Source organism: Laccaria bicolor, genomic scaffold, assembly GCF_000143565.1.
Source record: "Laccaria bicolor S238N-H82 LACBIscaffold_94 genomic scaffold, whole genome shotgun sequence".
Lineage (NCBI taxonomy): Eukaryota > Fungi > Basidiomycota > Agaricomycetes > Agaricales > Hydnangiaceae > Laccaria > Laccaria bicolor.
In genome coordinates this window covers 13,922-35,072 of record NW_001889965.1, presented here as the reverse complement: position 1 = coordinate 35,072, position 21,151 = coordinate 13,922, and the positions used below count along the sequence as shown (strand labels likewise).

The 21,151-nt window shown below is 45.5% G+C and overlaps 7 protein-coding genes across 7 annotated transcripts; 6 read left to right on the top strand and 1 right to left on the bottom strand.

The window, feature by feature from the left end:
* Positions 1–1,383: 1,383 nt before the first annotated feature.
* Positions 1,384–3,010, top strand: LACBIDRAFT_335537 (uncharacterized protein; the record flags this gene model as incomplete). Its single annotated transcript, XM_001890399.1, has 6 exons — positions 1,384–1,440; positions 1,762–2,425; positions 2,706–2,717; positions 2,750–2,757; positions 2,820–2,835; positions 2,964–3,010. 6 exons carry the CDS (start codon positions 1,384–1,386, stop codon positions 3,008–3,010), a joined length of 804 nt encoding a protein of 267 aa, XP_001890434.1.
* Positions 3,011–3,325: 315 nt separating this feature from the next.
* On the bottom strand, positions 3,326–4,874 carry LACBIDRAFT_318519 (uncharacterized protein; the record flags this gene model as incomplete). The annotated part of the gene is made up of 5 exons (XM_001890389.1): positions 3,326–3,772; positions 3,822–4,211; positions 4,261–4,338; positions 4,393–4,551; positions 4,602–4,874. 5 exons carry the CDS (start codon positions 4,872–4,874, stop codon positions 3,326–3,328), a joined length of 1,347 nt encoding a protein of 448 aa, XP_001890424.1.
* A 4,372-nt stretch (positions 4,875–9,246) lies between these two features.
* Positions 9,247–10,728, top strand: LACBIDRAFT_335535 (uncharacterized protein; the record flags this gene model as incomplete). Its single annotated transcript, XM_001890398.1, has 5 exons — positions 9,247–9,340; positions 9,414–9,638; positions 9,942–10,119; positions 10,246–10,515; positions 10,650–10,728. 5 exons carry the CDS (start codon positions 9,247–9,249, stop codon positions 10,726–10,728), a joined length of 846 nt encoding a protein of 281 aa, XP_001890433.1.
* Positions 10,729–11,636: 908 nt separating this feature from the next.
* On the top strand, positions 11,637–12,371 carry LACBIDRAFT_335534 (uncharacterized protein; the record flags this gene model as incomplete). Its single annotated transcript, XM_001890397.1, has 1 exon — positions 11,637–12,371. The coding sequence occupies one exon, from the start codon at positions 11,637–11,639 to the stop codon at positions 12,369–12,371; it is 735 nt and encodes a 244-aa protein (XP_001890432.1).
* Positions 12,372–12,514: 143 nt separating this feature from the next.
* LACBIDRAFT_318517 (uncharacterized protein) lies at positions 12,515–13,076 on the top strand (the record flags this gene model as incomplete). Its single annotated transcript, XM_001890396.1, has 1 exon — positions 12,515–13,076. One exon carries the CDS (start codon positions 12,515–12,517, stop codon positions 12,686–12,688), a length of 174 nt encoding a protein of 57 aa, XP_001890431.1. The 3' UTR covers positions 12,689–13,076.
* Positions 13,077–17,543: 4,467 nt separating this feature from the next.
* On the top strand, positions 17,544–18,429 carry LACBIDRAFT_318515 (uncharacterized protein; the record flags this gene model as incomplete). Its single annotated transcript, XM_001890395.1, has 2 exons — positions 17,544–17,846; positions 17,905–18,429. The coding sequence occupies 2 exons, from the start codon at positions 17,544–17,546 to the stop codon at positions 18,427–18,429; spliced, it is 828 nt and encodes a 275-aa protein (XP_001890430.1).
* Positions 18,430–18,706: 277 nt separating this feature from the next.
* On the top strand, positions 18,707–19,406 carry LACBIDRAFT_318514 (uncharacterized protein; the record flags this gene model as incomplete). Its single annotated transcript, XM_001890394.1, has 2 exons — positions 18,707–19,038; positions 19,094–19,406. 2 exons carry the CDS (start codon positions 18,707–18,709, stop codon positions 19,404–19,406), a joined length of 645 nt encoding a protein of 214 aa, XP_001890429.1.
* Positions 19,407–21,151: the final 1,745 nt, after the last annotated feature.

The window sequence follows — 21,151 nt, the reverse complement described above, 5'->3', positions numbered from 1 at the left end:
AAAAGCAGACACTACAACTTTTGTAGTCTTGAAAAGCAGACAATACAAACTTTTGTAGTCTCAAATAGCAGACACTACAAACTTTTGTAGTCCAAAAAAAGGGGACACTACAACTTTTGTAGTCTAAAAAAAGGGGACACTAGAAACTTATGTTAGTAAAATTTGTAGTCTATTTCCGACATTTTGTAGTCTATTAGTAAACTTTAAACTTTGTAAGGTATGTCCAACTTTTGTAGTCTTTTGTAGTCTATCAGTGGTCCTTATAGTCTATGTCAGACTTTTTGTAGCCTTTTGCAGGCTATCCATGTCAATTTCCCTTTTGAGGTATGCACCTTCCTTTTTGGCACAATTTTCCCATGATATGATAATTGTAGCCTCTTCTCTTGGATTTCTAAATGTGTTGAAATCATCTTGTTTGGTTTTGTTTTCATGGAGAAAAATGCAAAAAATGCAAAAAAAAAAAAGGCTGGCGATGAGAAAAATATTTTACCTCATATCTCTACAATGAAAGCACTTTACAACATAATTTAAACAGATTCAGGAAGCTACAGTGCAGGACTACAATTTTTGTTTTTAACCATTTTAGGCAACTGGTCATGTGACCATTCTCCTGATGACCCACCTGACAGCAGCCAATGAAAAGGGCTGGCCTGCAATGAAAAGCTACCAATGAAAATACCAGCAGCAATGAAAAGTGGTCAATGAAAAGAGCTGGCCTGCAATGAAAAGTATTGAATGAAATATCCTGGCCTGCAATGAAAAGTATCCAATGAAATATCCTAGCCTGCAATGAAAAGCTACCAATGAAAATACCAGCAGCAATGAAAAGCAGTCAATGAAAAGAGCTGGCCTGCAATGAAAAGTATCGAATGAAATATCCTGGCCTGCAATGAAAAGTATCCAATGAAATATCCTAGCCTGCAATGAAAAGCTACCAATGAAAATACCAGCAGCAATGAAAAGCAGTCAATGAAAAGAGCTGGCCTGCAATAAAAAGTATCCAATGAAATATCCTGGCCTGCAATGAAAAGCTATCAATGAAAATACCAGCAGCAATGAAAAGTGGTCAATGAGAAAGGCTGGCCTGCAATGAAAAGTAGCCAATGAAAATCCTAGAGAGCAATGAAAAGCTACCAATGAAATATCCTGGCCTGCAATGAAAAGCACCCAATGAAAATGTCAGCAGCAATGAAAAGTGGATAATGAAAAGGGCTGGCCAGCAATGAAAAGTGGTCAATGAAAATGGCTGGACTGCAATGAAAAGCAGTTAATGATAAGTTGTGACCTGCAATGAAAAGTTATTGAAATGCACAAGGCCTCTTATGAAAAAAATCCTTATCATAAAAGGGCCTGGGACATATATGATATACTTTTCATAAAAGTATGTGGAGCTATGCAGAAGGCCTTCCTGGCCTAGGCCATGGTTTTATGATTTGGATGGTAAGCACCACTCTCGAGGGTACATTCATCCTCTGCTTAGTCTTCTGCTATGGCTTGCTTGGAGTGAACGTTGGATATCTTGGTTGGTAGTACTTGGCATGTCAAGCTAGTACTCAGGACCATCTTTACTGGCTGGCTCAGGGAATGTTTTATCGATGATATCTGGTCTGGTGTTCATGTTGTATTTATTCTTTAGCTTTGTATACCTTTTCTACCAGAGTTGGTTGCCATAAAGCAGAGATAATAATAGACCAAAAGAAGATTCCCCCTCAGTATCTCAAGCTTCCCTTTCTGACTACATCTATGCATGTATTATTTTAGATCGGAGAATCAATTTACTATTTCCAATTGAACATTGAACATTCACCTCGCTTTACTATGTGGCCACAGCTCATTGTCAATACCTTCGAGAAGGTTGATCCAGAGGCAGACAAGCACTCCTTCTACGGACCCTGGAACAGTGTCCTCTTCCACTGCTTCCTGCTTTCTGAAGGCTATATCATCTGTCCTCAGTTCCCTGTCTCTCACATCGAGCCCAGTATTACGGACACCGCCGATTTTGTCATCACATTCTCTATCATGAAAAATGAGGCAACCATATTCTTTGTCGAGGTCAAGGCTCCGAAATATCTCAAAGACATCTACGCAAGAGGAGCCGCCGATGACTCGGAACAAATGCGAAAAAGATTCGACCAACTGTTCGAGAGCTTGCCCTACAAGATGCACGGTATCAGTGCCTTCGGCACCAACGTGTGCTTCTACCAACTGGAAAAGGATAATGCTACTGGTATTATGAGATTCCTGAGGCCTCCTCCGGCTGCAAAGTATTCGGAGCAATTTCTTGTTGATGTGGCACCGAAAAATTGGTGGAATCTCAATATACTTGATCAGGAAGGGTATGACAAATTTATGGAATTCGTTGAGGAGGCCAAGGCTTTGAAACTTCATGAACGTATGCACCTACCTATGCATGTTTCTCAACTCGGTGTGCTGACTTTTTCTAGCAGTTCAACAATCGTAACCAGGTTCAATTTGAATTCAAAGTGCACCATGGTCATTTTACCAATTATCATTTCCGTTGTAAATCTGTTGGAATCGGAAAGCTGCCGATGTCCATAAGGTAGAGGACATCCACTTGCCTCTAATGTCACGTGTCGTTACATTTCCGTGACATGCTTTTCAAATTAGGAAATTTTGCTCATAAAAATGAAAGAAAAGAGTGTACAATATTCTCAATGAAGTTTAAATGAAACATAATTCCATAGAATTGTTTAAATGTAAGTTAGGAATGTATGTACAAGTCTACAAGCATTAATCGTGAGTTATGGGTCCAAGCGACGGAAAATATACAAGTATGTACTATAATGAAAGTGAATTAGGCTGAGAAGGGAGAAGGTCAGTTTATTTTGGCCTTTTCCATGTCATCCATGAGTGTTTGTGGAAGAATACAATGTCCACAATATTTTCGTGCTTCCCAGGCAGCTTGACTGCCGTTTAACCCCTTTTCGTACGCATCCATAAAGCGCTCGGCCCTATTGGCAAACCTGAAAAAGACCTTGAAGATTCTTGAGCCTCGACTGGACATATGTACTTCGTCTGCTTCGTTTTCCCATTCCAGACGCGTCGGTTTCCGGCCTAGGTAGGGATTTATGCGCGACGCGACATGTATAATTGATGTATTCAACAGTATTTTGGGTTGGAAACTGCAAATATCTCTTTTCCTCCCATTCTTTCTCCTTACATCTCAATAATCCTACATTTAGGATAACTCTATGGAATTACATAACGATATAGGGCGGCAGGCCGCAAAGCCCGCTACTTTTTGTTGATCATTCATTACTTCAGTGATGTTACAGATAAAGTCCTTCGCGATATGATTACATATCTAATTAACCTCAACCTCTGCCATAATCTGATCTTCATCGGCAAGGGAGTCCGATTCGGCTGTTTCCGATGTGGATTTCGACAAAGCTACTGAGGTGGCCTTTTCTTTACCCTTAGCAGTCGGACGCTGACCAGTAGCCTTCCCAACTGCTGTTTTTTTAGTTTGTTTGATGGCTTGGGTAGGCTTCACAGGTGTCTTGTTCGGGCTAAAGGATGCCTTGACTGGAGAGGTGGGCTCTCCTTTGCTTTTGTTCAACGTCGCTGGCGGGGATTCATGTCGAGCCTTTTTGACCTTGAACGTAGCGAGGGCGCGATCCGCCGCGGTTTCGATTGGTGCCACAGCGGTAACGGCAGCAGCTTCTTCATTCGTATATGGTCTGTAACGTGGCTCTGCTTCCGTATCGGATTCGTCCACTATCAGAATACTGTGAGCGTTTAGTTGGTAAACCTAGGATTTGTTTTCGTTAACTGTTGTTGCAACGGTATATATTACGTACCCTTCTCTCTTGCCCAGTGAAGTTTCCTTGATTGTCTTTCATGGGCATAATAAATGTATGTACCGATATAGTGATGATGACCAAGGTGCCCTCTGATAACGCATCATATTCTGCCCAAGGTGGGATAATGCGTTTATCGAGTGTCGAAATGTCATGTTGGACTAACTTGCTGTGGACGTGCTGGAACAGCGGACCGCCGTAATCGTTTAAAACGGTTGGTTCGTACGTATCGCCGACTTTGATTCCTTTTTTTCCACTATTAGAGTCTGAGCCTGATGCGCATTCGGCGTCTTCCAAAGCGGGGTCCGGTTCTGCAGAGGAAGCGACATCTCGAGAATGTTTCAATAGACGCTGGAGAGTCGGTACGTGTTCCGGAGTAATTCGAGGCACCTGGTTACGCTGTTAATTATTGGGAACCCAGATATTGCGAGATACACACGATATATTTTGGGAGAGATGTGACCGCGAACATGTAGTCAGTGTTCACGACGACTACAGCTTCTTTATTAGTGTACATCTAATTTTCATAGTTAGAATGCCCTTGGGTATGAACGAAGCGATCAGTACGTACTTTGTTGGCGGCTTGATCTTCGAGTCTGTCGGCTTCTACGATTTCATTGATTGCGACAAATTGGTCGTGATAGCGGTCCTGGAGCTCAGTGGAGCAAAGCGTGGGGATCCCAATCATGAATAAATTTTTGACTTTGGTATCATCGGTAATGTAGTTAGGCTGTTTCCAACGTCAATCCAGGTTATAGACAACCAGACATGAAGGCTTACCGTGCCTCGGCCTATAAAATGCGAGCCGACAGCGCTAAGCTTTGTTCCAACAGCTGAGCGTTGAATTTCCCCAAAGATGCAGGCTCTGAACTCATTGCCGGACGCCGTCTGGAAGTCGAAGCCGTCCTTCCAACGAGTCTTGTGCATGAAATCACGTGAGTACTCGCAGTTTGCCAGATACGCAGAGCCGCCCGTGTCCACCTGTTCGAGGAGTGACTCATATACACCGTTGGTCGCTCGCATGGCGTATCGAAGTTGGGCTGGTGAAGACATAAGGTCAACGAGATGAAAGATGTCGTTTATAATGTACCATATGACAGGAGAATTTGTCGTCATGCCATCAGACTGTTCAAGTAGAGTGCAGGAGAAGTACTGCCAGTGTTCAGGTTGACAGGAGATGTCTTGACGAGTGAGGAGGTAGAGTTATAGGAGATGTGTCTTCATGGAGGAGGCCTGGTGTTGGATTCGGCTGCACCTCTCCCCCCTCCCCCCTCGAAATCCAGGAGCCGTTACACCAAGTCGTTATTTGTCTCTGTATCAATTCACCGACGCTTGACAACACGTCCATCAGAATCAGTTGTTTGCGTCAGGCTGTTCAACCTGACGTCGTTCATCCATATGTCAGCCGATGTAGCACCTCTCAACGCAATTCTTTTACTGGATGGCATCAAGGTATTTATTTGTTGAGATAGCATGGCTGTTTCATTAGGTGAGCGCTGGACCTGCTCTGCAACTATGGTCGATCCGGCGATCGAATGAATTTGATCTTTCTTGGCACCGTGACCTTTCAACGCGATTCTTTTTTTTGACGGCGCCAAACCGTTTTTTCGTTGGCGTAATGTGTTAGTATGGTCCGTTAAATCAAGTTGAGTTTGCCGAATCACATCTGGGTCACTCACATATCTAATTCTGGTTTGCAGGATCAGTGTTTTCAACCTATCAAATTCTCGTCGAACTTCTTGTGACAGACAACAGCATATTTTGTCTTTCTTGAAAGGACGTAAGATCAGTAGGCCGTTGAGGGACATAACACGAGAGACCATGACATACGGCGACTGGGTTCCTCGACATGACGCCAAATCTATAATCGCATGCGTCATGGTCTGGCCCTGGGCTTTATGGGCGGTCATCGCAAACACAGGAATTAGCGGAACTTGAGTACGTTGGATTGTAACCGTTTCCTTGGTATACGGATTTTGTATGCTAAAACTCGTTGTATCTTCTAGAATTGGAATCTCATGAGGGCCTAACTCGGGAAGAGGATTTTCGTCGGAATCCGGTATGTTTATGATACAAGACAACAAGATTCTGTTTCCTTGCGCGTCGAGTTTGTATCTGATTCGTTCAATGTAGCCTTTACTGCCATTGACGACCCCAGACTCGACGTCGAAATTTTGCATAACCATGACTGGCATGCCAAGAACGAGTGGAATTCTACCCAGGCGTTGTCCTGTAATCGAGGATGGCAGGTTTTCTAATTGTTTCAAAACATTTTCATCCGTTAAGATTTTACCTTGAACACGGTCTGTGGCATGATACCAGTGTAAAATACGGCCGGTTCGGTTGGCAAACGCTGCGGCCAATTTTTCATTGAGTGCATCTTTGGCGGCGTTTTCACTCACGATCATAGGTGTGTTTCTCCAGTCTGTATTAGAATATAGGACGTTGTCTGATGGGTCTATAATTCTAGATTTAAGTAGAGTATAATCTTCCTCAGTACATTGGCCCTTTCGGAGTCTACCCAACAACGCTACGAAGCGGTCATTCGAAGAGCCCGTCTGACGCATAATTTCAGTCAATTCAACAACCGTATCGACAGACAACCACAACAGTTGGCCTAACACTTTCTTTTGTTTGTGGCTAGTCGCTGATCCCATTTGTGTATCCAGGTTACTATACAACCTTGTCTGCCTCACGGGCAGCAATTGAGCGAAATCTCCGGCGAATATGACATTGATCCCTCCAAAAGCTGTAGGATTGCCTTTAGCTCTGGAAAGAGCTTCACTAACTTCATATAAGAATTCACAGCTGATCAGCAACACTTCATCGATAAGCAAAAAATCCACACCCTCCCACATGGCGTGCAATTCATTTTCTGCCTTTGCATTCAAACGTCGTTTCGAATGATTGAAGTTCAAGGCAGCATGCAAAGTCATGCCGCCTACGTTCCGAGCTGTGATGCCCATATATGAACACACACGAAAACGCCGTGTTTCGCCCTTCGCTTCAAAATAAGCTTTCAGAGCGTTAAAGACTCTACTCTTGCCGGTGCCAGCTGGACCGGCCAGGTACATTTTCAAGGGATCAGAATTCATCTTGTTCGTTTGGTTAGCCATGATCTTAAAAGCTAAAGTCTCACTAGTAGCTGCCATTTACATCATGTAAAACCTGGCATGTACCATAGAAGTTCCTGCTTAGCTACCGTGAATGAAATGAAATGAATTTTCATTCATTCATGGCAACTGTTTCATTCCAAGTCATTCTAATTCATTGCCGTGGAGAATGAAATACTTTTTGTTTCATTTCATTTCATTTCAATTTTTTCTTCATTTCTACTGACAAGAATGAAATTTATTCTGTTTCATTCATTCCTGGCAACTGTTTCATTTTTTTATTTCATTCCACCATGGCAACTGTTTCATTTTTTGCTTTATTCTTCCATTTCATTCATTCCTGGCGACTGTTTCATTTTTTTTTTCATTCATTGCCATGGAATTTTCATTTCATTCTTTCCAGGCAGTTATTTCATTTTTGTTTCATTCTTTCAGGCAACAATTTCGATGTTTTAATACACATCTAAATAAGGAAACAATATACAATTATACCTGATATGTGTTGTGCCCTACTGCAGTGGGGTGGGAGGCCATATGGGGGTACTTTTGCATTTGAGGCTCAAATACACAACAAGATAGGCATGCTGTTGCCAAATAAGGCATTTAAATATTTTGTATCAATTACATAATCATTTTCACAGCTCTAACAATGAAATAGGCACCTGTGAAGAATGAAGCAAGGAATGAAACAGTTGCCATGGTGGAATGAAATAAAAAAATGAAACAGTCACCAGGAATGAATGAAACAGAATAAATTATCTAGAATGAAACAGGTGCCATGAATGAATGAAAATTCATTTCATTTCATTCATGGTAGCTAAGCAGGAACTTCTATGGTACAGCTCAGGAGTACATGATGTAAGTGGTAGCTACCAGTCTCGCAACGAGTTCTGGCCACTTTGGAGGGCGCCTCCCACAACCGTTCTCCAGAGTGTCGGACTTTGTCGAAAACCGACTGGTAGCTACCATTTACATCATGTAAACGTGGCAGTTGCCACGGGCCATCTTGATCAGCTACCACGTTGGAATGAAACAGTTTTTCATTCCTGTTTCATTCCTGTCCATGGCGACGAAATAGAACTGCTTGTGACGAACTGGAATTTCTTTCATTTTGGCTTCATTCATGTCATTGAGCTGCCTCATTTTTGTTTCATTCATTTTGGTGCATGTGTTTCATTCCATTGTGAGATGGGAGGTGATTATGTAATTGATGGGAACAAAATGTAAGTGCCCTATTTGGCAACACCACTGCTAGCTCTTTGCATATATCTGCCTCAAATCCAAAAATATCCCCATATGGCCCCTCAATCCACTGCAGAAGGGCACAACCCATATCAGGCATCATTTGTATATTATTTCCCTATTTGTACATGTACTACATCATTGAAATAACTGTCCAGAAAGAATGAAATAATAATTGAAAATGAATGAAATATTCAATCCTCTGGCAAGAATGAAACAAAGAATGAAATAATTGTCAGGAATGAATGAAGCAGAATCAAACTTATTCTTTCTGGCAGGAATGAAACAGAAGTGAGAATGAAACAGAATGAGGCAAAAGGTGTTTCATTTTCCCTGGAAAAGAATGAAACAAAAAATGAAAAAATCGTCGCAAATGAATGAAACACACCTTTTCTGAAGAAATGAAATAAGTGCCGTGAATGAAATGAAATCATTTCATTTCATTCACGGTAGCTGATCAAGATGCCTCACGGCAACTGCCACATTTTCATGATGTAAATGGTACCTACTAATGGAAAACCATCAACAATCTTTGGGCCATGATATTCCGCTTTGCTTGGTTGAAGACATGCTCGCTGCCTTACCTCGCGACATGGCCATGTGTTTTGTCCACGGTGGCTTCTTCCCAAACAATTTTTTGTGGCTCGCGATCATTGATTGGGCGACGCCCTTGCGCTTGCTCACCTGTACAGGGGGCCTGCAGACAGGGGGACATAAGACCGGTGTTCGAGCTCAATAACATCAGCCTGTATTTAACTAACTTCATGATCAGCTCTTTTTGCTCCCCAAGCGAGTCGAGATGAAAGACTCACTTTACGATTTCTCTCACTTCTTGACTCCAGTCCTTTCAAGTTGTTTGAACGGCATAACATATCCCTCAGACTCACAACACCCTCCAGTGGTGCGGAAAAGGTCATGGGAGTATATCTGTCAGAAACAGATGTTCCAATCACAATTAGTCGTGACCAGCGTCACTCCATTGGTCAGGGCGCTCTTTACTTGATCAAGCCTCATGACTAGAAAGGATCGCAACACACCACAAGCAAATCCTCGCCAAACTCGAGACTGAGATGGCAATCACTCAGGAAGCCTTGAAAACTATGATGGAGCAGCGGAATGATACACACGCCCTGTTGGCGCCCTTGAGCAGCACTGTCGACGCAGGTGAAGCTCTCTCGCTCTGGCTCCTCTGCACTTTCTTTCTCTATTGAAGAAAGAGATTCATCTTTTCATGCAGGAGTTGATCAGATTCCGCCCACCATACCACACGACAATACGAATTCTGAGCACCCCGCTGGATCACCAGTTGCGTCCATGCTCGATCTCTTCAGTCCCCATTACTCTCGATGGCAGAGAGTCCGTCTGAGATACAGTGATGCATCACCTGGTACAGTTGTTACTGCCTTGCCATTGCCCATGAACACCACGTATCCTTTACTTGAAGAGGTATACTTGGACAAAGGTTAGTGGTGGGCACAAGAAGATCTAGACTGCATCAAATCCATGATGGTCTCCGCACCACGGCTCCATTCCGTTACCTGGCTAAGCGAGAAATCATACAAAATGCTTGCCTTTCCATGGAAGCAGCTCACACACTTCTCACAGGGCCCCATTGCCACTATGAACGAGGGTCTTCGTGTCCTCGCGATCTGTCCTCATCTGAAATCCCTGGAGCTGACGCTCTTTCTTCCCATGTTTCCCGTCGACGACGACGACGATCCATTTGTCCACAACACTTTAGAACACCTACATCTATGTACTGCAGGTAACCTGGCAGTGCTTATCGACAAAGTCACTCTGCCGGCTTTGAAGGATCTATCACTCTCCGAATTACATGGAACCTCACCCAACCCCCCTATACAGCTTGGCCGGTGGCCACAATCCCAGTTCCTTGCATTCCTCCTACGTTCAGGTTGCACCATCAAGCAATTCATGATTCAGGAGTGAGATATTTCAGCAGAAGAGATAGCAGAGTGCCTCATACATCCGCAGATATCGAAGTCATTGGATTTGTTGTCTATCACGGAATATCACCAAAAGCATTTGTGCATGACGGATGAGGTTCTTAGGCAGTTGACGTATACCCCATCAGTTATCTCGTCAGAAAACGTTCTGTGTCATGGGGATGACCAGCTGGCCGACGACACCCCATCGGAGACTATCTGTCCAAATCTCACGACCATCAGGCTGTGGGGATGCATTTCTGCCCAGGATGGAAAGGTCGCAGATATGGTAGAGTCGAGATGGTTATCCAGGACCGAAGGTTGCCCCATCGTGCAACTCAGGACGGCGGCAATAGGGTTCTTCGCTGACACATGTCATACGGAGGATTGGACTCGGTTAGAGGCGCTGAACTTAGACAGGTCCGGGATCACACATGTTCGACTGTGATGGTGGGGTCAATTTTTGTTATCTATACATGCCAAGATGCAGTCGCCCTGATTGACACTGACCAACGCCTGAGCTTGGACAGCTTGTGGCGAATACAAGAGTTCCTGTTCATGGATCTTGTTGAGTGCGATGGTATATATGTGTCTGTGCTGTATACTTAGTAGACAAGCATTAAAAAGGCATTGAACAAAAGGAAGTCCTTTGAATTTGAACGACAACTTCAACTCGTAATTACATGGTCACGGTCATAGTATGCATCTTAATCTCCGTTATGTATGATGCACCATCATGAATGCTGTTCGGCACCTATGTATCCTGTGCTTCAACTTTGCATCTGCCTATCAACACCGAGTTGAGATTTCAGTCACACTCAGTGGGTATTGTTGATCATTGGAGTTATGGCAAATGTTAGCGGGCCCTCGAGGTGAGCAAAACTTAACACTTGACTAAACCATCCCCAAAGCTCTAACAGCGCAGCCAGCTCCCCATCTCTTTTATGTCAGTCTCAATCGACAACGATATCCGGGGAGAGTTCAACAATGCTGCAGGAGACCATAATGGACTCGTCGTCAATATCTGTATGACCTTCCAAATGCTACAATGCTGATGGAAATCTTGATTTAACAGATCAGGGAAAGCAGATATACCCAGGCAACCAATTGCTTAGAAGGTCCTTATCATGGAAGTTATTGAACTAAATGATTTTCCCTCCAAGCTATTGGCCGGTGGCAGCTAGTTGGACCATCTCCATCGAAGAGCGAGATCCATTCCTCCGCAGCAGTCATGCTGGGATTGACTACACTCTTCCCACCATACTTACCGCCGAACCAGAATCCAAGGATCCCACCGGTTCAGTCATTTTGTCCATGCTCGAGGTCTTCATCCCCCATCACTCCTGATGGCAGAAAGTCCGTATACGATACAAAGATGCATGGTCCAAGAAAACCGGGTTCGCTTCACTGCCCAAGGACACCTCGTTTCCCTTGCTCGAAGAACTATACTTGGAGAAAAGTTACTGGCTGGAACAGGACGACGTGGATCGCATCACATCCACGATGCTTTCCGCACCATGGCTTCATTCCGTCAGTTGGCTGAGAAACCGTTCACGACGCTCACCTTTCCCTGGGCGCAGCTCACGCACTTCTGGCTGGGCCACATCATTTTGATGACTGAGGGTCTCCGCATCATCACATTCTGCCCTCAGCTCACGTCTCTAGAGCTAACACTCATTCTTCCTGTCCAAGTTACAATCACAAACGGCTCTGGCCCAATTGTTCACAACAATCTACAACGCCTCCATCTAAGCACGGCGGGCGACCTTGGAAGTCTCTTTGACAAGCTTACGCTACCAGCTCTGAATGATCTTTCGCTCTCTGAGGTCCACGGATCCTTTCCCAACATTACCCCCGTGCACATCAGCCACTGGCTGCAATCCCAGTTCCTTGCATTCCTCCTTCGTTCAAGGCATTTATGCGTGACGGAGGAGGTGTTGAAGCGGTTGACGTATACCACCTTTGCAGAAAAGGTTCTGCATAGTGGGGGTGATCTGCCGGTGGAGGAGACCATCACTGAGATGCTCTGTCCGAATCTCAGCACCATCAAGCTATGGGGATGCATTTCTTCCCAGGATGGGAGCGTGGCGGATATGGTTGAGTCGAGATGGTTATCGGCCGAGAATTGCCCCGTTAAGCAATTGAAGATGGCGGTCATTGGGCTCTTCGCTGACACATGTCATACGGATGATTGGGCTCGGTTGCAGGCGTTGAATCGGAAGAGGTTTGGGATCACGTATCTTCAACTTTGATTTGAGGGTGCGTCGACTTTTGATTTCTGTCATATGCATACGCGCACACGTTTAGAATTAAGGTTCCTCGTTGGGAGCTTTTGGAGTACATTCATCACCAGAAAGAAACTACTAGAAAGAACCCCGTGCAATCTCTCTTGCAAATGAGCCAGTGCCAGGAGGAAAACACCAATACATCCCAAGTCCATCAATGGCGTCTTGGGCGTCTCCCTGATTCACCAATCCAGCATCCACCAGATCTAGTACAAAGATGGAGAGCCAGTACCGACATCCTTCACCCACCGGAGCGAACCTATACACATCCCTTTTCTTCGTAATCAAGACATCCAGAACCGTCGCAACACTGCAGCCCTCACCAATCACAGGAAGCGACTTGTGAAAGACGTTGTAGGCGTCATAATTGACCTGCTCCATGTCAAGCATGACCATTGCAACATCGTTATCGTCCGGAGCAACGTCAACGTGGACCGAGGAGTTCGGTGATGTTTCGAGGTACATGGTCCAGTGGTTAGTGGGTCGTTGCCTGTCGCTACCCCAGTTGTCCTCGTTTGGGTGGGCAATGAAGTGAATGTGAGAGATGGGGAGGGGGAGGCTGTTTTTGGAGAATTGGCTGATTCCCCAGTGGTCGTTTACGGTGTTTAAGAGGTGGTCTCGGACTTTTTCTTCGACCGAATTCGATGTTGGTGTGTTAAGAGGCATGGTATGGTTGTTCTGTGGAAAGTTTGCAAGTCGGCTTGAGTTTACATAAAACTTGAACAGAAACATAGTTACCTCAAGATACTTGAGTCTCGGGGTGATTCTTTGATGTTTTTGCAAAAAGACGAACTTTTGTCAAGGGAGGACGAGGACTTCTTAGGAGTCATAATGCGTGAACCCGACCATGATTCATACACATGAGTTGTCAAAGTCGCGGCACCAAACGAGAAGAGGTCGACACTGAAATCTGGCTTTGAAAAAAAAGGGATGGTTGTTTGTCGGCGGAGGATCTTGATCCCGGATCAAATCCATTCAGTTTCCTCTCTCCCAATGAGTCCTATCAGCTACAGAATATTGAAATCCTTCACATATGGTTCGCTCATTGCCTTGAAAATTTGTGACCCATTCACTAGAAGCGACTGTCTCAATGACCTGACTAATACTTCCTTCTGCCAAGACTCAAGACTCCAACACTCTCAACCAAAGATTCCCAATGATGTCTCAACGTAATGTGGCCCTCGAAGACTACGACGGGAATGTATCCAGTCAGACCTTCCAGTGGCCAAAATCCTGCAGCTTCTCCAATGGTTCACCCGGTTTCAGGCTTCTGGCAGTACGAAAACGCTACGGTCTCGACTCTCATGGACTCACTTCTATGCATGGCTACACAGAATAATCCAAACGGACGGCTCGTGGGCGATATTTGATTTGGACGAAACTATGCCTGGCCATCGTGGACCGAAAAAACTTGAGAGTGACTAGCGAAGTCTGGTCGATATATCATCTTGAAAGAAGGTGGCTGTTACTACTTATTGGTGTTGCACTTCATGGACTCACCATTCTTCAGGAGGGAAGTCCTATATCTGTAGGTTTGACGCAGGAAACGTACTGACGGCGGGCGCTGACGGTTTCGAACACGCCGGAAGGGGTGAGTTCTCAATCCTACTACTCGTCAATGGGACTCAACAAAAACTACATAGAGACCCACAAATGGATATCGCGAACGTGCACAAGACCGTGACCAAAAATGTCTAATAACAGGTCTTGAATCATACACCTGGACGTGCAGCTCACATATTCCCTTGCACTCATCTTTCCGAAGCCCTCATCTCACCCCCGCCTTCCCCAACATAACCGCTCTGAACTCAAAGTGGCTTCAAAAAAGATTCTACGAGCACATCACTGATCCCAGCGCACCCTCACTTGAAGCTCAAGTTGACCAACTAGGGAACTCTGGAATTTTAGGACAGCTACCGAATCACCACATTTGTCCGTGACTTGGGCGATATCCACGGCTCATTCCTACACCTGGAACATATCTCAGATCCGCACATATGACCACTTGATATTCTATTCAGGGATCATTTCTTCCAATGCGTGTTGAGGAACATGAAGGGTGCAGGGGAGCCAACATGGGACTACGAAGATGCCTTGGGTGATGGCGGTTTGACTTGTTGAGGGAAGATATTTGGGGAGATGCTGAAGGCAAAGGAAGGCTCGAGGTAGAGCTTTCTGATGGACTCTTTGGACACCAGTAGTTACTAGTGTAAGGGACAGACAGTGAACGTATCCTCATACAGTACTAGTAACTTCGAGGATATCCATCAAAGGCGCACCCCCCTCTCTCTGTCAAATTTGTCAAAGATCTAGAGAGCATGTCATTATTGCAGGATATAGTATCAGCTAAGTAGTCAACCGCCACATTCAAGTCGACATCGAAGAATCCAAAGAGGGAACAATATTCGTCAAACGAACATGCTCTGCATAGACGTCCGTCCCTCTCGTTCGCGTCCACCCGTGGAGATCAGGCTTGAGAAGCACAACAAAATGGTGATTCCCAATTCTGAGAGAGTATGTGCGTATTGTGTGGTGATACGGAGTGTAACAATACACCCGTAAAAATGCGAATTTTAGCAATTTCTCCTATAAAACCTCCTATAGTAGAAATACAGTCACATTGATCATAAGGATCGTTAGACGCAACCCGGTCTAGTCGATTAAAGTCTACATCCAAGAAATGTGCATGCCTTAGACAGTAGGAATTGTGGTCGGTTCGTGACCGAATCACCTCAATATACTCGAAGTCTAATAAAAGGCTACACTACCATGAAATAGTATGCTACTGAGTGTTCTAGAGTAAAAAACACCCCCGCACAGGGTGTTGGAGTTTACACCAAACCAGGGTCTCACTTTATTATGGATTAAAAGATATTAATTCTAAAGATAAACGCGCGAGCGTAGAAACTCGACGTGTACCTGACGCGAGAAGTCATTTGGTCACATGCTACGAAGCATGATCCAAGAAGTCATGTGGAGAGACACATCACGTGCATCACAAATCATGGCATCATTGACCCAAGAAAACTAAGCTTCGTGAAATATTCCGAAGCCTGCCAAAAGAGAAAAACTATGAACGATTTGCCGTGCGGTCCAAGGCCCGGGCATAGTATCTAATAATAGAGAGAAAAATCACTAAGCAGACCGTTTGTCTCGGCTGAACCGATCGTGAAAACCGTTTACGGCGATTCCCGTGTACGCATCAATACTGATGTGTCGCGTCGCCACAATAGAGAAAACACTATGAAAACTTAAAAGAAGTCAGCTCAGTTGTGCCACACACAACCGAGCCACTTCAAACCTTTACTAAAAATCAGTATTAATTCGTCCGACCTTTCGGACAACGCACGGACATGTAAATATAAATAGAAAACATAGAATAGTATAAAAAGAGGACGCACGCAGGCTGAAACGCAAGGAATTATCCCCCGCGTTGACCAGCTGTCACACTCCCAGTAGCATCTGAGGTAGTGGATAAGTTTGTAATCAATTTAAGGACTTTTCTTCACAGACATAAGTAATGTGTGCCCGGAACCAGCGTGTTAAGTGGGGATCACAAAGCTTTTGTAAGGTTGTCTCGTCAATTAGTAAGAGAGCTCTCTACTATTACCGAGGAATCCAAGTGAGCGTGCTTGAAGAGTCTTTAAGACTAGTTTGGACCGCATCAGAGGCATAATAAAAGCTCAAGGGAGTTATAAAAGTCTACAAAGCACAATTTCCTTGTCATTTCTTCGTATACAGTTAGAACGCAATCCCAGAACACCGAGACAGTCCCAAATAAAAGCCATTTCCCTTCGAAGACTACTAAGTTTCGAATTCTATACTGTGTCCGCACGTAAAACAATACCTTTTGTTCCAAAAAGGTCTACTAGACTTAGACAAGTGATATAAAATATACAAAAAATGTTTCCCCAAACTTCTACTTAAGTTCTAACAAAACAAGTGTGGTGATTCTGTTTACCGTACGAACCCGAACTCGAAGTACCGAGCACGTACCTGTGGTGATAAGTGTTTAAGGTGTTTGTGTGTGTGTGTGTTGTTTAGGTGTTCACGCATCTTGTCACTGCGTCCAATTACACTTTTCTCACTCCCGCGTGACACGGACTTCTCAGTGGAGTAGAGGTTGTGTCCCAAGTCCAACCTTTTTGAATCTCAACTTCCCTTCACGTCATTCAAGCCCACGGAAACCCTGGCATTCCTCCTCACTGGAAACCTGAAATCAAGCACAACACCCTCAGCCGCACACTGCACCCACCCAGCATCGAGCACGTTGATTATAACAGTGGAGGAAGGACTTTGCATCACAACCATGGGATAGTGCTTCAACGTGTTCTGGTTACACCCGTACTGGTTGTGTATGAGCAATTGTGGCCTGTGAGTAGGCCTTAAGCAGGACTTGGTCATCACGCGCATCTGAGGGTGGGCATCTTAGATTGTAAAAAGGAAGCTCAAAATTCGACGGATGTACCTTTGTCATGAAGTTCTATGTTTCTAGTTGCAACTCCAGGCCATGTTAGATGAGGAGTGGAAAGGAGGAATCACGAGTGCTGTAATTGTTCTGTATGCTTGTTGATTGAGTTGTCTAGGACGTTCACCTGTTCACTACCACCATAGGTCCAAACATTGCCTTCTTCGCCGTGAATGTACGGTATTGTGCATGCACGCTGATCAAGGCGTTGAGAGGAAAGGGGCGAGCAGGATCTTGATCTTCTGGCGTACTTGAGTCATTCTCCTTTCTTTCATTATTTTTCTTCCACCTTCACGACTAAACCAGATTGTAAGTCCATTTTACAGCATTCATAATCAATAATATCTCACACTTGCAGACCAAATGGATGTCGAGCCATTGAATGGCTTAGCCATCCAAATCGACGCGATTCCCAGCTTGAGCTCTGACGGCAATTGGGGAAAAGATTTTCCCTACACCCCAGAAGAATCCAAGAAACTAAAAGAGCAAGTTTTCAGCTGCAAACGACCCTGTAAATCCAGACAAGATTCCCTTGATCGTCTCACTCTCCTGCACGCCCAGTCCGAAAAGATCGCCTCCGTCGTCACCAGGCACCAACCACTCCACACCAATTCATTTTTTCCACCTGGCCTCGCGACCCAAAGGGAAAGCCACTTTTGTCTGAAAACAGCATGCTAGGGAAGATGGTAGCCAATGAGGTACAGCACTGGGGTGCGATGCTGTTTGATTTCTACCATGTCCGACGTATGCATGATTTTGGTGGGTTGCAGTCGACATCGACTGGGAGTAAGTGGATGAAAGCAAGCGGAGAGGATTACACAAAGGAGGAGTTGCAGCTTGTGGAGGAGGAGGAAGATCTGAAAGAGAGCTTCCCTTGTGATATCGCGAAGCTTGTTGAGGATGTTGAAATGAGGATCTCAAAGACATTGAGTGAGTCTGAGGGGGAAAGAAAAAAGGAGGGATTTATTCGTCCTGTTGGTATTTTCTTTCTGCGTTTTCCGCATCTTGTCTGACCTTTTTCTTTCGTTCTAGGAGCCGTTCGACACGACCTTCAATTCTTTGCCGATTCTTCAACAACGTCTTCCACTACACCTTCTGCCAACGACTCTCTATGTTCATGACCAGTTCCGTTTGCTTCAAGTTCGAGATGGCCACTTCAAGGAACACCATCCTCAACCATGGTCTTCAAAACCCGACATAGTCCACGCCTATAGCCATAACGCCTCTCCCGCTGGCAGAGAGAAGATGGAAAAGGAACAAGAGAAACTGATCTCAGACCGTGAGGTCGAGGAAGCTCTTCGGAAGGGTGCTAAGCTTGAAGAACATTCTTCAGCATTAGCACTCTATGGACAGCCTCATCCCTGGATCAACCAAACCCTGGGTATACGCAATGCACGAGCCTTCCTCTCTTCCCAGTTCTGCCGAAGAAGCCCATCTGCACCTCTCGCCTTCCCACCTGGCGGGCAAAGGGAATCACTCTTTCGCTTATCACACAGAGTGGGACATCCCACGCGACCTCCTCGTCCCAGACGTCCTCTGCAGACAATGCGTCATTGACGAAGAACAGAAAATTATCGCTTCTGAAGATGACGCAGAAGGGGCAGACCCAAAATCCAGCCTGAATTTGTAACGACCACTCATGAAGAACCAAACGTCAATGTATTGAGGGAGCGCAGAGAGCTCAACAGACTCGTCTATGTAGGTCCCATCTGCATCATCCGCACCACAGTTGGGTACCAGAATCTCGAGCGAGGTGGGGGCTGCATCTACCTCTCAGAACAGGATAGGTTCAAACACCCTTCGTGCCACCATCCGTGTCACGGCGAAACTGTCCATGCAGGGCGACGATCGCCTGGACAGAGAGTCGCTTAAATACCAGGTGTTTCCTGATCACTTTTTCCAGCATTGGAATGGGTATAACATTGTCTCGCTGTTGCATGAGCCAGTACCTGTGGGTGCACTTGTGCCTCAGTATTATGGGCATCATGTTCCTGATAAGGATATCCCGGTGAGGAAGGAGAAGAGGGTGGCGGCGGTTGATGATGTTGGTCAGTCTGACATGGGTGATGTTGGTGGTGGGGAGGAGCTCCATTATCGTAGCCCGATCATTCTCATGGAGAATTGTGGAAGTCTAATCGACGTTGACGCACTTAATATCAACGATAAGTAAGCCCTACCAATCCAACATCTCATTATCACTCACCAGATTCATTTGTTTTAGACACGAATGCACATCATTAATTTTTCGGTTCCATCATGCAGGGTCGGTCCACCACTCTGTCGCGCCTTGCAACATTCTCTTCCAGCCAGGTCCTTTGACTGAATTCCCCCTGTTCCGCATGGCCAACCAGATGGCACCTAATCCTCGAGACAGGGTGTTCGATTTCAGGCTCATCGATTTTGGGAGGAGCAAGCTCTTTGGAAATTCTTTGGTACATGTGGGAGAGGAGTTCATTGTTGAGAGGACTATTGGAGTCCCGAGGACATGGGATGGAAATGAGATTCGTGCATTTGTAAAACTGTTTTTCTTGTAACGTTGAAGAATGCGAGCATGCCAGCATCATGGAGAAAGCAAAAGAAAGGTTGAATGGTGGCGTCGTCGAGAATAGCTTGCACAACATGGCAAACCCTCTTCTCCAACTAGTTGAAGGGGCAAGGACATCTCTAAGAAAGAGACGAAGTGGGCGTTCAGCAGGAAATTGTTGGGAGTGCCAAGGACGTTCAACAACGGCAAGCTAGAGGGAAGAGGAACTGAGAGGATGGTGAATGATTGATTTTTATTTGGTCGTTTTCCGCAAGTTCATTGCGAACATTCAATGACGTCTTGTCAAGTTGATGCCAACTCCCTTCTCAATGACTCTGTCCCCCCAGTCCTCCTTCAGCTTCATTGCTAGCCACCAATCCAGTCCAGCCTATGCGCTCTGCACGAGTAGTACCTAAGCCCAGTGAGCCCCATCATTCGCGATCTGGCATCATCTCACTGTCACCCATCACACCCACCTATTAGGTTCTCAAAGAGAACAAATCCAAAGAACATGGCCGTATTACACCTGGTATGTTCATGATCGTCTATCACACTTCTTGTGCTCACCATGAGGAACAGAGGAATTCTTCGCTGCAGGTGACTTTTTGGTGTGCAAGTTCCCCGTGTGGACATGGTAAGCCCCTTCTTCCTTCCTTCCTTCCTCCTCTTCTCTCTTCGCGAAAACTAAGTGGGCAACAGGGAAAAAGGAGACGCATCCAAATCCTGCAACTTCCTCCCACAAGACAAACAATACCTAGTAACGCGTGGTGTCCCCTGCCTCCGGCGCACCACCTCCCTAGCCTACACAGACGCAGACGAGGACGCTGAGCACCTCCTCTTCTTTGCTGATTCCTCTTCCCCCTCCACAGACAGCGACGACTGGGTTAAGACACATGCGGGTCAGCAGGCGCATTGAATGGACTCTGCGATGAACACAGGTGAGATTGCGGATATCCCTGATTTGGATGGGGATGGGCCGCATGGGGATGAGGAGAGGATTGTGAGGGGCTTGTGGGGCGTGTCGTTGGGCAGGGGAGGGGGTGAGGGTGTTGGGGCGGAGACACCTGATTTGGATGATATCCCTGATATGGAGGAGGGGGATGATGAGGCTATGGCTACAGCTGCGCCCAAGGCCTCGGTTATACCTGCTGCTGCCGGGGTTGATGCTAGGTATGTTTTGTCATTGGGTATGCTGGAAATTGAAAGAATGCTGACAATATCTTTGTAATGCCAATGTGGAAGTTGCAAAGGGGAATCTGCTTCAGGTCCACACATACAATGTAATGACCACATACGACAAGTATTATCAGACCCCACACGTTTGGTTGATCGGCTACGATGAGGTTCACCTTTTGCCCATTTTTCTAATATGCTAGCTAAAGGAAACAATAGAACTGCACCCCACCCCCTCCCAAATCTTCCAAGACATCTCAGCAGACCACGCCCAGAAAACAGTAACGATTGAACCATTCATCCACTCCGCCTCTCTCCAAGCCGCCTCCGTGCATCCATGCAGACATGCCAGCATCATGAAGAAGGTAATAGAAAGGATGAACAACAGTGTCGTTGAGGAACAGTTCGTGCAGTGCAGTAAACCCTCGGGGAAGGACACCCCGAAGAAAGAGAAGAAGTGGCCATTCAGCCGAAAGTCGTCTGGGAGTGCCAAGGACGTTCAACAGCTTCAAGCTGGGGCTGAGGAAGAGGAGGTGGAGGGGATGAGGGTCAATTTCTATCTGGTTGTTTTCCTCAAGTTTA